Source organism: Agelaius phoeniceus, chromosome 31 (assembly GCF_051311805.1).
Source record: "Agelaius phoeniceus isolate bAgePho1 chromosome 31, bAgePho1.hap1, whole genome shotgun sequence".
Classification (NCBI taxonomy): domain Eukaryota; kingdom Metazoa; phylum Chordata; class Aves; order Passeriformes; family Icteridae; genus Agelaius; species Agelaius phoeniceus.
This window is the reverse complement of record NC_135295.1, coordinates 3045892-3059909: the sequence shown is the minus strand read 5'-3', so window position 1 is coordinate 3059909 and position 14018 is coordinate 3045892. Positions and strand designations below refer to the sequence as shown.

At 51.5% G+C, this 14018-nt stretch overlaps 1 protein-coding gene across 4 annotated transcripts in view; it reads left to right on the top strand.

Moving 5' to 3' along the window:
* LOC129132161 (GON-4-like protein) overlaps positions 1–14018 on the top strand; it is a 57739-nt gene that overhangs the window by 28803 nt on the left and 14918 nt on the right. For 3 of the 4 annotated variants that reach the window (XM_077191825.1, XM_077191824.1, XM_077191827.1), the window contains 6 exons: positions 511–655; positions 773–923; positions 4267–4383; positions 5938–7626; positions 9972–10218; positions 12037–12218. In XM_077191825.1, the coding sequence (XP_077047940.1) occupies positions 511–655; positions 773–923; positions 4267–4383; positions 5938–7626; positions 9972–10218; positions 12037–12218 (2531 nt within the window). The remainder of the gene's footprint in view (positions 1–510; positions 656–772; positions 924–4266; positions 4384–5937; positions 7627–9971; positions 10219–12036; positions 12219–14018) is intronic. The other variant, XM_077191826.1, reaches the window with a different exon arrangement.

Sequence of the window (14018 nt, the reverse complement as noted above, 5' to 3'; positions counted from 1 at the left end):
GTTCACTGGCCTCCACACCAATTTTCTACCAATCCATTTCCCACAGGAACAGGGTGGGGAAAGCAGGAGCAGGATGATAAGGGAGGGGACAGGGTGGGTTAATTCCTTTTCTCACCCAGATTTGGGGCAAGTGAGAGGTGTTTAAAACAACTTTGATTCCATTTTCAGTCTCATGTAATGAGTGAGGCAGTAGAGATGTCATAACTCACACCATCACAATCAGAAGTTAATTATTATTTCTTAATTGCAATATACTGAAAGTGTTTCTTGGCTCAGAGTGGCCACTTGGTATTTGCCTTGCTACAGAGCAAAAGAAAAGATGGAAGGAGAAAAGAATTTTACCTTTTGCTGGTTAAAGGGGAAAATGAGAAAATCTGCACATTTTAAAAACAGGAAGAAATTCCTTTTGCAGTGAAAGCAGTAAAAGAAGCAGGGTTTTCAAGAAGTGAGCTGTGACAAACCTCCATCCACACACACCAAACTGCCCTTCCCTGTTCATTCTTCCCACAGCAAATGAATTCTCATGTTTGCCAAAGCAAGTGGCCTGGATTTTGGCAACCAGGAAAGTTTTTATGTACCCAGAGCTGCTGCCAATTTGTTCCTTGAGAGCAAACCCTCCCCGAGACAAGATCGTCTTCACCAAGGCAGAGGACAAGTAGGTGCTGCAGTTACTGCACAAAATGGCTGCAAAGTTGGTTTGGTAAAGAGAATTCCAACCCTTGGGCAGAGCTGAGAGGTTTCTCATGTTCTCCCCTCCATCTTTCCTGGCCAGCTTGTTGGCTTTAGGGCTGAAACATTTCGAGGGCACGGATTTCCCCAAGCCTTTGATCAGCAAATACCTCCTGCCCACCAAAACTGCCCACCAGCTGACAGTGAGGATCAAGAACCTCAACATGAACAGAGCCCCTGACAACATCATCAGGGTAAGGCCTCTGTGTTCCAAGGCTCCTTATTTTAAATTAAATAGCACCCCTGGGTAGCAGTGAGGGTTTAACCTTTTGTTTCCCTTAGGCACTGGTGTTTGGATACTGGTTTGACTCTTTAGAGATGAGATAGTCCTGGTAAAACTCAGTAATGCTGGTGAAATATTCATCCAAGTGAGCTTTTGAGTAGCAAAATTGAAACAAAGGTGGTGTGTGCAGCCAGCTGGGCACTCATCCTGTCCCATAAACTGGGGGGACAAAAGCAGGTAAAAGAACAGCTGGGAAAAAAAGAACAGATAAAAGAACAGCTGGGAAAAAAACCAGATAAAAGAACAGCTGGGATAAAAACAGATAACAGCTGGGAAAAAAAACAGATAACAGCTGGGATAAAAAACAGATAAAACAACACATGGGAAAAAAGAGATAAAAGAACAGCTGGGAAAAAAACAGATAAAAGAACAGCTGGGATAAAAAAACCAGATAAAAGAACAGCTGGGAACAAAACAGATAAAACAACAGATGCATAAAACCAGATAAAAGAACACATGGGAACAGAACCAGATAAAACAACACATAGGAACAAAACCAGATAAAAGAACAGCTGGGAAAAAAACCAGATAAAACAACAGCTGGGAAAAAAACAGATAAAACAACAGCTGCATAAAACAAAACCAGATAAAAGAACAGCTGGGAAAAAAAACAGATAAAACAACAGCTGGGAAAAAAACAGATAAAACAACAGCTGCATAAAACAAAACCAGATAAAAGAATAGCTGGGAAAAAAAAACAGATAAAACAACAGCTGGGGAAAAAACAGATAAAACAACAGCTGCATAAAACAAAACCAGATAAAAGAATAGCTGGGAAAAAAACCAGATAAAACAACACATGGGAAAAAAACAGATAAAAGAACAGCTGGGAAAAAAGAAACAGATAAAAGAACACATGGGATAAAAAACAGATAAAAGAACACATGGGATAAAAAACAGATAAACCAACAGCTGGGAACAAAACCAGGTAAAACAACAGCTGCATAAAACCAGATAAAACAACAGCTGGGAACAAAGCCAGGTAAAACAACAGCTGGGATAAAAAACAGATAAAAGAACAGCTGGGAACAGAACCAGATATAACAACAACTGGGGAAAAAATAGATAAAACAACAGCTGCATAAAACCAGATAAAACAACAGCTGCATAAAACCAGATAAAAGAACAGCTGCACAAAACCAGATAAAATAACACATGGGAGCAAAACCAGATAAAAGAACAGCTGGGAACAAAACCAGATAAAACAACAGCTACACAAAACAAAACCAGCTAAAACAACCTCTGCACAAAACAAAATCAGCTAAAGCCAAGCAGCACCTCCCCAGCTGCCTGAACCTCGGGGAGAGCAGCCAGGATCTCAGCAGTGAGCCCTTGGTTTCTGATTTTTCCTGTTCCTGTGGGTAGAACCCTATTAAAAATCACTTTCTTGGCATGAGCACTGGCAGAGGGCCCAGCCCTGTGTCCCAGCCCCGTGTCCCAGCCCCGTGTCCCAGCCCCGTGTCCCAGCCCCGTGTCCCAGCCCCGTGTGTGTCCCAGCCCTGTGTGTGTCCCAGCCCTGTGTGTGTCCCAGCCCTGTGTGTGTCCCAGCCCCGTGTCCCAGCCCTGTGTGTGTCCCAGCCCCGTGTCCCAGCCCCGTGTCCCAGCCCCGTGTCCCAGCCCCGTGTCCCAGCCCCGTGTCCCATCCCCGTGTCCCAGCCCTGTGTGTGTCCCAGCCCTGTGTGTGTCCCAGCCCCGTGTGTGTCCCAGCCCCGTGTCCCAGCCCTGTGTGTGTCCCAGCCCTGTGTGTGTCCCAGCCCCGTGTGTGTCCCAGCCCCGTGTGTGTCCCAGCCCTGTGTGTGTCCCATCCCTGTGTGTGTCCCAGCCCTGTGTGTGTCCCATCCCTGTGTGTGTCCCAGCCCCGTGTCCCAGCCCCGTGTCCCAGCCCCGTGTCCCAGCCCCGTGTCCCAGCCCCGTGTCCCAGCCCCGTGTGTGTCCCAGCCCCGTGTCCCAGCCCCGTGTCCCAGCCCCGTGTGTGTCCCAGCCCTGTGTCCCAGCCCCGTGTGTGTCCCAGCCCCGTGTCCCAGCCCCGTGTCCCAGCCCCGTGTGTGTCCCAGCCCCGTGTGTGTCCCAGCCCCGTGTGTGTCCCAGCCCTGTGTGTGTCCCAGCCCTGTGTGTGTCCCAGCCCTGTGTGTGTCCCAGCCCTGTGTGTGTCCCAGCCCCGTGTCCCAGCCCCGTGTCCCAGCCCCATGTCCCAGCCCCGTGTCCCAGCCCTGTGTGTGTCCCAGCCCCGTGTCCCAGCCCCGTGTCCCAGCCCCGTGTCCCAGCCCCGTGTCCCAGCCCCGTGTCCCAGCCCCGTGTCCCAGCCCCGTGTCCCAGCCCCGTGTCCCAGCCCTGTATCCCAGCCCCGTGTCCCAGCCCCGTGTCCCAGCCCCGTGTCCCAGCCCCGTGTGTGTCCCAGCCCTGTGTGTGTCCCAGCCCCGTGTCCCAGCCCTGTGTGTGTCCCAGCCCTGTGTCCCAGCCCTGTGTGTGTCCCAGCCCTGTGTGTGTCCCAGCCCCGTGTCCCAGCCCTGTGTGTGTCCCAGCCCCGTGTCCCAGCCCTGTGTCCCAGCCCTGTGTGTGTCCCAGCCCTGTGTGTGTCCCAGCCCCGTGTCCCAGCCCCGTGTCCCAGCCCTGTGTGTGTCCCAGCCCTGTGTCCCAGCCCTGTGTGTGTCCCAGCCCTGTGTCCCAGCCCCGTGTCCCAGCCCCGTGTCCGTCCCAGCCCCGTGTCCCAGCCCTGTGTCCCAGCCCTGTGTCTCAGCCCTGTGTGTGTCCCAGCCCTGTGTCCCAGCCCTGTGTCCCAGCCCCGTGTCCCAGCCCCGTGTCCCAGCCCCGTGTCCCAGCCCTGTGTCCCAGCCCCGTGTCCCAGCCCCGTGTCCCAGCCCCGTGTCCCAGCCCCGTGTGTGTCCCAGCCCTGTGTCCCAGCCCCGTGTCCCAGCCCCGTGTGTGTCCCAGCCCTGTGTGTGTCCCAGCCCTGTGTGTGTCCCAGCCCTGTGTGTGTCCCAGCCCTGTGTGTGTCCCAGCCCTGTGTGTGTCCCAGCCCCGTGTCCCAGCCCTGTGTGTGTCCCAGCCCTGTGTGTGTCCCAGCCCTGTGTGTGTCCCAGCCCTGTGTGTGTCCCAGCGCCGTGTCCCAGCCCTGTGTCCCAGCCCTGTGTGTGTCCCAGCCCTGTGTCCCAGCCCTGTGTCCCAGCCCCGTGTCCCAGCCCCGTGTCCCAGCCCTGTGTCCCAGCAGTGCCCTGAGCAGTGGCACTGTGTGCCTCTGTCCCCTGTCCCCACAGTACTACAAGAAGACGAAGCAGCTGCCTGTGCTGGTGAAGTGCTGTGAGGAAATCCAGCCCCACCAGTGGAAACCTCCCGTGGAGAGGGAGGAGCATCGCCTGCCCTTCTGGTTAAAGGTAATTGCTGGGGGAGGTGGTGCTTGGGTCATTTCTTGGGGCTTTTATTTGGTTTGGCGTGGAGTTTTTCCCTTGTGGATTTTCCCCTTATGGATTTATCCCCTTGTGGATTTTTCCCTTGTGGATTTTCCCCTTATGGATTTATCCCCTTGTGGTTTTTTCCCTTGTGGTTTTTTCCCTTGTGGATTTTTCCCTTGTGGATTTTCCCCTTGTGGATTTTCCCCTTATGGATTTTTTCCTTATGGATTTTTTCCCTTGTGGATTTTCCTTTTGGATTTTTTCCCCTTGTGGATTTTTTCCCCTTGTGGATTTTTTCCCTTAAGGATTTTTTCCCTTCTGGATTTTTCCCTTGTGGTTTTTTTTTCCTTGTGGACTTTTTTCCTCATGGATTTTTTCCTTGTGTGGATTTTTTTCCTTGTGGATTTTCCTTTTGGATTTTTTTCCTTTTGGATTTTTTCCCCTTTTGGATTTTTTCCTTCTGGATTTTTTCCCCTTATGGATTTATCCCCTTGTGGTTTTTTCCCTTATGGATTTTTTTCCTTATGGATTTTTCCCCTTGTGGATTTTTTCCCTTGTGGATTTTTCCCCTTGTGGATTTTTCCCCTTGTGGATTTTCCCCTTAAGGATTTTTTCCCTTGTGGATTTTTTCCCCTTGTGGATTTTCCTTCTGTTTTTTTTCCTTGTAGATTTTTTTCCTTGTGTGGATTTTCCCCTTGTGGATTTTTTCCCATTATGGATTTATCCCCTTGTGGATTTTTTTCCCCTTGTGGATTTTTTCCCCCTTGTGGATTTTTTCCTTCTGTTTTTTCCCCTTGTAGATTTTTTCCCTTCTGGATTTTTCCCTTCTGTTTTTTTTCCTTTTGGGTTTTTTTCCTTGTGGATTTTCCTTTAGGATTTTTTCCCTTGTGTTTTTTTCCCTTGTGGTTTTTCCCTTGTGGATTTTTTCCTTGTGTGGATTTTCCCCTTATGGATTTTTCCCCTTGTGGATTTTTTCCTTCTGGTTTTTTTTCCTTTTGGATTTTTTCCCTTCTGGATTTTTTTCCTCATGGATTTTTTCCTTGTGTGGATTTTTTTCCTTGTGTGGATTTTTTCCTTGTGTGGATTTTTTTCCTTGTGGATTTTCCTTATGGATTTTTTTCCTTATGGATTTTTTCCCTTTTGTGGATCTCCTTTTCATGTGGATTTTTCTTGGAGGCACAGAGACCATTCCTGTGAGTCAGGCAGTCAGGGAGGACTGTGCCCAAGGGAACAACTGCACTCAAATGCCATAAAATCCATTTTTCTTGATCACCCCCTGTTACACAGGGAAGTTTCCTTCCCACAAAATCTTATTTTTACTAAAGCAACCTTTATAAAACATAAAATTTTTCTCAGGAGCTCAGAGTCTCCTAAAGACTTTGCAGTGCAACTCCTGAATTTAAAGTACTCTTAAGCAACATGCAGTACTATAAAGGAAATAAAACAGAGGAAGCTCTGTTACCTTTTGTGCTCTGGAGGTGGAAATACAGAAACAGCCCATAAATAACAATTCCAATAAATTCTTGCTCCCTTCAGGCAAGCTTGCCCTCCATCCAGGGAGAGCTGAAGCAGCTGGCAGAAGATGCCAAGGAGACACCAGCCTCACCTGCTGGAGAATCTGCCCTTGTGGGGGCAGAGAGGGGAGCTGCAGGCAGGGGCTGTGATGACAAATACCCTTTGCTGATGCCCAAGGGGCTCGTGCTCACCCTGAAACCTTTGGGCAACCGCTTCTCCAGGCGGCCCTGGAGGAGGCAGAGATCCTCAGCTCTGAAACCCGTCCTGATCCGCCCCAGCCCCTGCCTGCAGCCCAGCTCCAGCCCCCTGAGCGTGCAGAAAAATCAGAAATTGCCTCAGTCCGAGGCTGCCCCCAGCAGGGGCCGGGGCCGCGTCCCTCGGCCCATCCAGCCAGCGCCGCCACCCCTGAAAGTCCCAGCAGTGCTGGCAGCTGGGGATGCCTTGGAATTCCAGAATGTTCTTTCCACTGGCCAGCCAAACTCCAGACAAGCCTTCCCAGCTGCTGTAGGCCCAGCTCTGGTGGCCTCAGAGCCAGGGGCCTTCCAGCCCAAGGTGATGCTGCCGGCCTTGGGCGGGATGAGGACGCGCAAACCGTGCGTGAGGAAGAGCTACCAGAGGAAAAAAGGGACGAAATCGGCCCCGGTGATCAAAGCTTCCCCTGTGATCCAGCCCTCCCCTGTCATCCTGACTGTCCCTGCCACCACAGTGAAGGTGCTGAACATTGGCAATGGCTGCAACGTGATCCAGCCCCTGAGCACGGCCGTGGGCCGGGGCGCTCAGGCCATTCCTGTCACAACCCTGCTGGTGAATCCCTCCACCTTCCCATGCCCCTTAAACCAGCCTCTGGTCACCTCTTCCATCCCATCCCTGATTGTCTCTCCCAGCCCTGTTGGGCTCTCTGGTCCTGCTGGGGCTGAAGGGGAGGAGAAGCTGACCCTGCTCCCTGCTCCAGGAGCTTTTCCTGCCGTGGAGCCCAAGGTGGAGCCCCCAGAGCTCTTTGTGCCCTGCTCCACTCTGTCCCCAAAGAAGGAGTGTGGCACAAACCCTGCCCATGGGGACACTCAGGACAAGGGGAGCAAGGGGGACTGCTGCAGCTGGGCAGTGGGAGAAGGAGATGGGAACACATCAGAGCCTTTGCCAGTGGTGGAGCTTTTGCCTCATTTAGAAAATCCTGACGCGTCGGTGGAAATCAAGTCTGAAGATTTAAGTGATGCTCCCAAAGAAGCCAACCTGGCCCAAAAAAGAGATCTTCTATGTGCTGAGAGGAAGGAGGAGTTCATGCTGGGCCTTGGCCAGGAGCTGAACATGGAGGCTGCTTGTTCCTGCGGCGGGGATGAGGCCAAGAAGGAGCACGGGCCCTGTGAGGAGAAGGGAGAGGAGGAGCGCCAGGCCCTGCCCTCCCCTCCGCAGGGGGAGCAGCAGGGGGAGCCCGGGGGGGCTGCAGGGCCAGCAGGCAGCAGTGACTCCCCAAAGATCCCCCCTCACCCAGCTGAGAGGGAGGCAGAGTTCAGCAGCCCCCCGGGAAGGCCAGAGGACTCCTCCAGCATTGACGGGCAGTCCGTGGGGACACCGGCCGGCCCTGAGGCTGCAGGGGACAGGGAAGGGCAGGAAGAGGAGGAAGAAGATGATTTTGATGATTTTACACAAGATGAGGATGAGGAGATGTCGTCAGCCTCAGAAGAGTCGATTCTGTCAGTGCCAGAACTGCAGGTAAAGATAAAACTTGAAAAGATAAAACTTGAAAACCCTTAAAGAAGGGGGCGACTGTGGGTGTCCTAAAACACCCTGTGGAGTCAGGGATCCCACTGGGAATCCCACTGGGGATCTGAAAATCCCACTGGGGATCCCACTGGGAATCCTACTGGAAATCCCACTGAGGATCCCACTGGGGATTCCACTGGAAATCCCAATGGAAATCCTACTGGGGATTCCACTGAGGACCCCACTGGGAATCCCACTGGGGATCTGAAAATCCCACTGGAAATCCCAATGGAAATCCTACTGGAAATCCCACTGAGGATCCCACTGGGAATCCCACTGGGGATCTGAAAATCCCACTGGGAATCCCACTGGAAATCCCACTGGGGATCCCACTGGAAATCTCACTGGGGATCTCACTGGGGATTCCACTGGGAACCCCACTGAAATCCCAATGGAAATCTCACTGGGGATCCCACTGGGGATCTGAAAATCCCACTGGGGATCCCACTGGAAATCCTACTGGAAGTCCCACTGAGGATCCCACTGGGGATTCCACTGGAAATCCCAATGGAAATCCTACTGGGGATCCCACTGGGGATCAGGAAATCCCACTGAGAATCCCATTGGGAACTCCACTGGGGATCCCACTGGGGATCTGAGAATCCCACTGAGGACCCCACTGGGAACCCCACTGAAATCCCACTGGGGATCCCACTGAAATCCCAATGGAAATCCCACTAGAAATCCCACTGGGGATCTGAAAATCCCACTGGGGATCCCACTGGAAATCTCACTGGGGATCTGAGAATCCCACTGAGGATTCCAATGGAAATCCTGCTAGGGATCCCACTGGGAACCCCACTGAAGTCCCAATGGAAGTTGTACTGGGGATCCCACTGGGGATGAGGAAATCCCACTGGGAACTCCACTGGGGATCCCACTGGGGATCTGAAAATCCCACGGAGCACCCCACTGGAAATCCCACTGAAATCCCAATGGAAATCCCACTGGGGATCTGAGAATCCCACTGAGGATCCCACTGAAATCCCAATGGAAATCCTACTGGGGATCCCACTGGGAACTCCACTGAGGGCCCCACTGGAGATCCCACTGAGAATCCCACTGGAAATCCCACTGGGGATCTGAGAATCCCACTGGAAATCCTACTGGGGATCTGAAAATCCCACTGAGGACCCCACTGAAATCCGAATGGAAATCCTACTGGGGATCCCACTGGGGATCAGGAAATCCCACTGAGGACCCCACTGGGAACCCCACTGAAATCCCAATGGAAATCTCACTGGGGATCTGAGAATCCCACTGGGAACCCCACTGAAATCCCAATGGAAATCCCACTGGGAACTCCACTGGAAATCCCACTGGGGATCAGGAAATCCCACTGGGGATCCCACTGAGAATCCCACTGGAAACCCAATGGAAATCCTACTGGGGATCCCACTGGGGATCAGGAAATCCCACTGGGAATCCCACTGAGGACCCCACTGAGGATCCCACTGGAAATCCCACTGGAAACTCCACTGGGGATCCCACTGGGAACATGGGCTGATAACTCTCTAAGAGCCTGGCATTGTCCTGACCACAGAGAAATTAAACCCCAGGTTTTCCTGGGCACATTTTAAACATTTTAACCCCATATTGCAAATATGCAGATCTAAACTCTGCTGAGCTGCCAGGACTCCTCCATGAGGCTGCTCTCTAAGAAGTGCTTGAAGTAAAAAAAGCAAAACTGACTTTGCAGGTCACAATTCCAGCAAACCTTGAAGAGCTGAGATGTTCATTAGGGATCATTAATGACCCCCAGTGGAAATCCCACTGGAAATCCCACTGGAAACCCAATGGAAACCCCACTGGGGATCCCACTGGGAACATGGGCTGGTAACTCTCTAAGAGCCTGGCATTGTCCTGGTCACAGAGAAATTGAAACCCAGGTTTTCCTGGGCACATTTTAAGCCCAGACTAAGGAATTATATTGCAAATATGCAGATCTAAACTCTGCTGAGCTGCAGGGACTCCTCAATGAGGCTGCTCTCTAAGAATACTTAAAATAAAAATGACTTTGCAGGTCACAATTCCAGCAAGCCTTGAAGATCTAAGATGATAATTAAGGAATCAATAATGAATCCCTTCTAAATTAAGGCCTGATTTGCTGAATGGCAGATGCTGAAATTGAATTTTCCAATTTTAGGCAGCTCTGGAGGGGTTTGAATTCTGTTCCTTAACAAAATCCTTCAGCTGGGCAGGTGCTGAGCTGTGAAACTGGCTGTGAGGAAGCTGCTGAATGATATTAAAGCAAATCAAATCAAACAATTGGATTGATTTTTATTATTTCTAAGGAAACAATGGAAAAACTGACTTGGCTTGCAACAGAGAGACGTTTAAGCCAAGAGGGAGATTCTGAAGAGGAGAATTCCCAGGAGGAGAACTCTGAGCCTGAGGAAGAGGAGGAGGAGGAAGGGGAAGGAATAGAGAGCTTGCAGAAAGATGATGAAACGTGTGGGGACACAGCAGAGGAGCCTAAATCTGCTTTCACCATGGCCAAGGCAGCTTCCCCACAGGTGGAGGCCCACAGGAGGCCAGCAGGTGAGTGCAGGGGTTTGGGGACAGCAGGGGAGTGCAGGGGGTTTGGGGACAGCAGGGGAGTGCAGGGGAGTGCTGGGGGTTTGGGGACAGCAGGGGAGTGCAGGGGGATTGGGGACAGCAGGGGACAGCAGGGGGGTTTGGGGACAGCAGGGGGGTTTGGGGACAGCAGGGGAGTGCAGGGGGTTTGGGGACAGCAGGGGGGTTTGGGGACAGCAGGTGAGTTCTTTGGGGTTTAGGGACAGCAGGTGAGTGCTGTGGGGTTTGGGACAGCAGGGGAGTGCTGTGGGGTTTTTGCACAGCAGGTGAGTGCTGTGGGGTTTAGGGACAGCAGGGGAGTGCTGTGGGGTTTGGGGACAGGTGAGTGTTGTGGGGTTTAGGGACAGGTGAGTGCTGTGGGGTGTTTTGGACAGGTGAGTGCTGTGGGGTTTTTGCACAGCAGGTGAGTGCTGTGGGGTTTTGCACAGCAGGTGAGTGCTGTGGGGTGTTTTGGACAGCAGGTCAGTGCTGTGGGGTTTGGGGACAGCAGGGGAGTGCTGTGGGGTTTTTTGGTCAGCAGGTGAGTGCTGTGGGGTTTTTTGGTCAGCAGGTGAGTGCTGTGGGGTTTTTTGGTCAGCAGGTGAGTGCTGTGGGGTTTAGGGACAGCAGGTGAGTGCTGTGGGGTGTTTTGGACAGCAGGTCAGTGCTGTGGGGTTTTTTGGTCAGCAGGTGAGTGCTGTGGGGTTTGGGGACAGCAGGGGAGTGCTGTGGGGTTTTTGGACAGCAGGTGAGTGCTGTGGGGTTTTTGGACAGGGGAGTGCAGGGGGTTTGGGGACAGCAGGTGAGTGCTGTGGGGTTTTTTGGTCAGTAGGTGAGTGCTGTGGGGTTTTGTGAGTTCTTTGGGGTTTTTTTGGTCAGTAGGTGAGTGCTGTGGGGTTTTTGGACAGGGGAGTGCTGTGGGGTTTTTGGACAGCAGGGGAGTGCTGTGGGGTTTTTGGACAGGTGAGTGCTGTGGGGTTTTTGGACAGCAGGGGAGTGCTGTGGGGTTTTTGGACCCAGGGAGTGGGGAAGTAGAGCTGCTCTCTGCAGGGCAAACCAACCACTGGGGATCCTGTTTGGGTTTAACTCCCTGGGTATATCTGAGCCCAGTGGTGTTTTCCAGCTGGGAATCCAATTTTAGGAGCCAGTCACAGCTCTCTTGCATATTTGCAGACAGATTCATGGTTTGTGTCAGCTAATAAGGATAATTTTAGAAGAACAATATTAAACAGTCAAATCTCTGCTAATTTGAATTTTGTCTGACAAGGTCATGTTGGAGAAAAGGCAATGGAACAAAGTCCAAGTGCTAAATGAACTTGAGCAGTGAATTTTGAGGAGGGGACCTCAGCCCATTAAATCAGCAGATTCCTAAACCTCAAGCCACAAAAATCTGGATGTAACCCCCTTAGTTCTCTGTTTATTCCCTGTTGTGTGACACCAGGTGTTTATCTATGATTTTAACTATGTTGTAAATAATTATCTAAAATTTGCAGCACAGCTCTGGGCTTGTGCTGTGTCTCTGTTCCCTTTGTGGTTGTTCTGCCCTGGTGTGAGGGATTTTTTTGGTTCCACAAAAACTTTTGGCTGCATCCAGAGATTTCTCCAGTCAGATGCTGTGGAAACAAGCAACAAAATCAGGATTTTAGCCAGCTTGACTCTTGGGAAATGAATTTCTCCTCCACTTCCAGGGAGCACAGCCAATGTATATTTTGGCATAAATTTTACAACGATTTCTGTTGCAATATTGCCCTGGCAGAGCCCTGGGGTGCCTCTGCCACTGAGTCACCTCCTGCTCCTCCACAGGAGAGAACCTGAAAGCCCCAGGGAAGAGCAGGAGCTCCCACAGGACCAGGAGCAAGAGGGGCAGAGCTCGTGGCAGCAAAGACACCTCCAAGCTGCTGCTGCTCTACGACGAGGACATCCTGGAGAGGGACCCCCTGAGGGAGCAGAAGGACCTGGCCTTTGCCCAGGCCTACCTGACCAGGGTAAGGCAGCCCAGGAGCAGCAAAATGTGGGGTTTGTGCCACAGAATATCAGAAATGTGGGGTTTGTGCCACAGAACATCAGAAATGTGGGGTTTGTGCCACAGAAATCAGAATCCTGAGGGAGCAGAAGGACCTGGCCTTTGCCCAGGCCTACCTGACCAGGGTAAGGCAGCCCAGGAGCTGCAAAATGTGGGGGTTTTGTGCCACAGGAATCAGAAATTTGGGGGTTTCTGCCACAAAAATCAGAAATTTGGGGTTTTCTGCCACAGAAATCAGAAATGTGGGGTTTTCTGCCAGAGAACATCAAAAATGTGGGGTTTTGTGCCACAGAACATCAGAAATATGGGGTTTTCTGCCACAAAACATCAGAAATGTGGGGGGTTCTGCCACAGAACATCAGAAATGTGGGGGTTTGTGCCACAGAAATCAGAAATGTGGGGGTTTCTCTCACAGATCAGAATCCTGAGGGAGCAGAAGGACCTGGCCTTTGCCCAGGCCTACCTGACCAGGGTAAGGCAGCCCAGGAGCACCAGAAATGGGGGGGTTTGTGCCACAGAACATCAGAAATGTGGGGTTTGTGCCACAGAACATCAGAAATGTGGGGGTTTGTGCCACAGAAATCAGAAATTTGGGGTTTTCTGCCACAGAAATCAGAATCCAGAGGGAGCAGAAGGACCTGGCCTTTGCCCAGGCCTACCTGACCAGGGTAAGGCAGCCCAGGAGCACCAGAAATGGGGGGGTTTGTGCCACAGAAATCAGAAATTTGGGGTTTGTGCCACAGAACATCAGAAATGTGGGGGTTTGTGCCACAGAAATCAGAAATTTGGGGTTTTCTGCCACAGAAATCAGAATCCTGAGGGAACAGAAGGACTTGGCCTTTGCCCAGGCCTACCTGACCAGGGTAAGGCAGCCCAGGGGCAGCAAAATGTGGGGGTTTTGTGCCACAGAACATCAGAAATGTGGGGGTTTGTGCCACAGAACATCAGAAATGTGGGGTTTTCTGCCACAGAACAGCAGAAATGTGGGGTTTTCTGCCCCAGAACATCAGAAATGTGGGGTTTTGTGCCACAGAAACCAGAAACTTGAGGTTTTGTGCCACAGAGCATCAGAAATGTGGGGTTTTGTGCCACAGAAACCAGAAACTTGGGGTTTTGTGCCACAGAGCATCAGAAATGTGGGGTTTTCTGCCCCAGAACATCAGGAATGTGGGGTTTTGTGCCACAGAACATCAGGAATGTGGGGTTTTGTGCCCCAGAACATCAGAAATGTGGGGTTTTGTGCCACAGAACTGCTGGGTCTGCCTGGGGTGCAGTTATCTATTCCTACATGTGGTGCTTCACTTCCCAAAGTGTTCCTTTCTTGAGAGGAGGAGAGCAGCTCCTCCTCTTCCTCAGGCTCAGAGTTCTCTGCCTGGGAATTCTTTTCTTGGCTTTAACTTGACTCTGTTGCAAGCCAAGTCAGTTTTTCCATTGTTTCCTTCGAAATAACAAAACAAATCCCATTGTTTGATTTGATTTGCTTTAATATCATTCAGCAGCTTCCTCACAGCCAGTTTCACAGCTCAGCACCTGCCCAGCTGAAGGATTTTGTTAAGGAACAGAATTCAAACCCCTCCAGAGCTGCCTAAAATTGGAAAATTCAATTTCAGCAGATTCCTGCTGTTGTTCTTCCTCCTCCCTCTCCTGTCCTAAGAGGGGGAGCTGGAAGTGAAGGACTCAGGGGCTGGGGGTGCTCAGTCCACAGCAGCAGAACCTTCTGAATTTCTGACCTTCCCAGTCTGCTCTGGGATGAGCAGCTTTG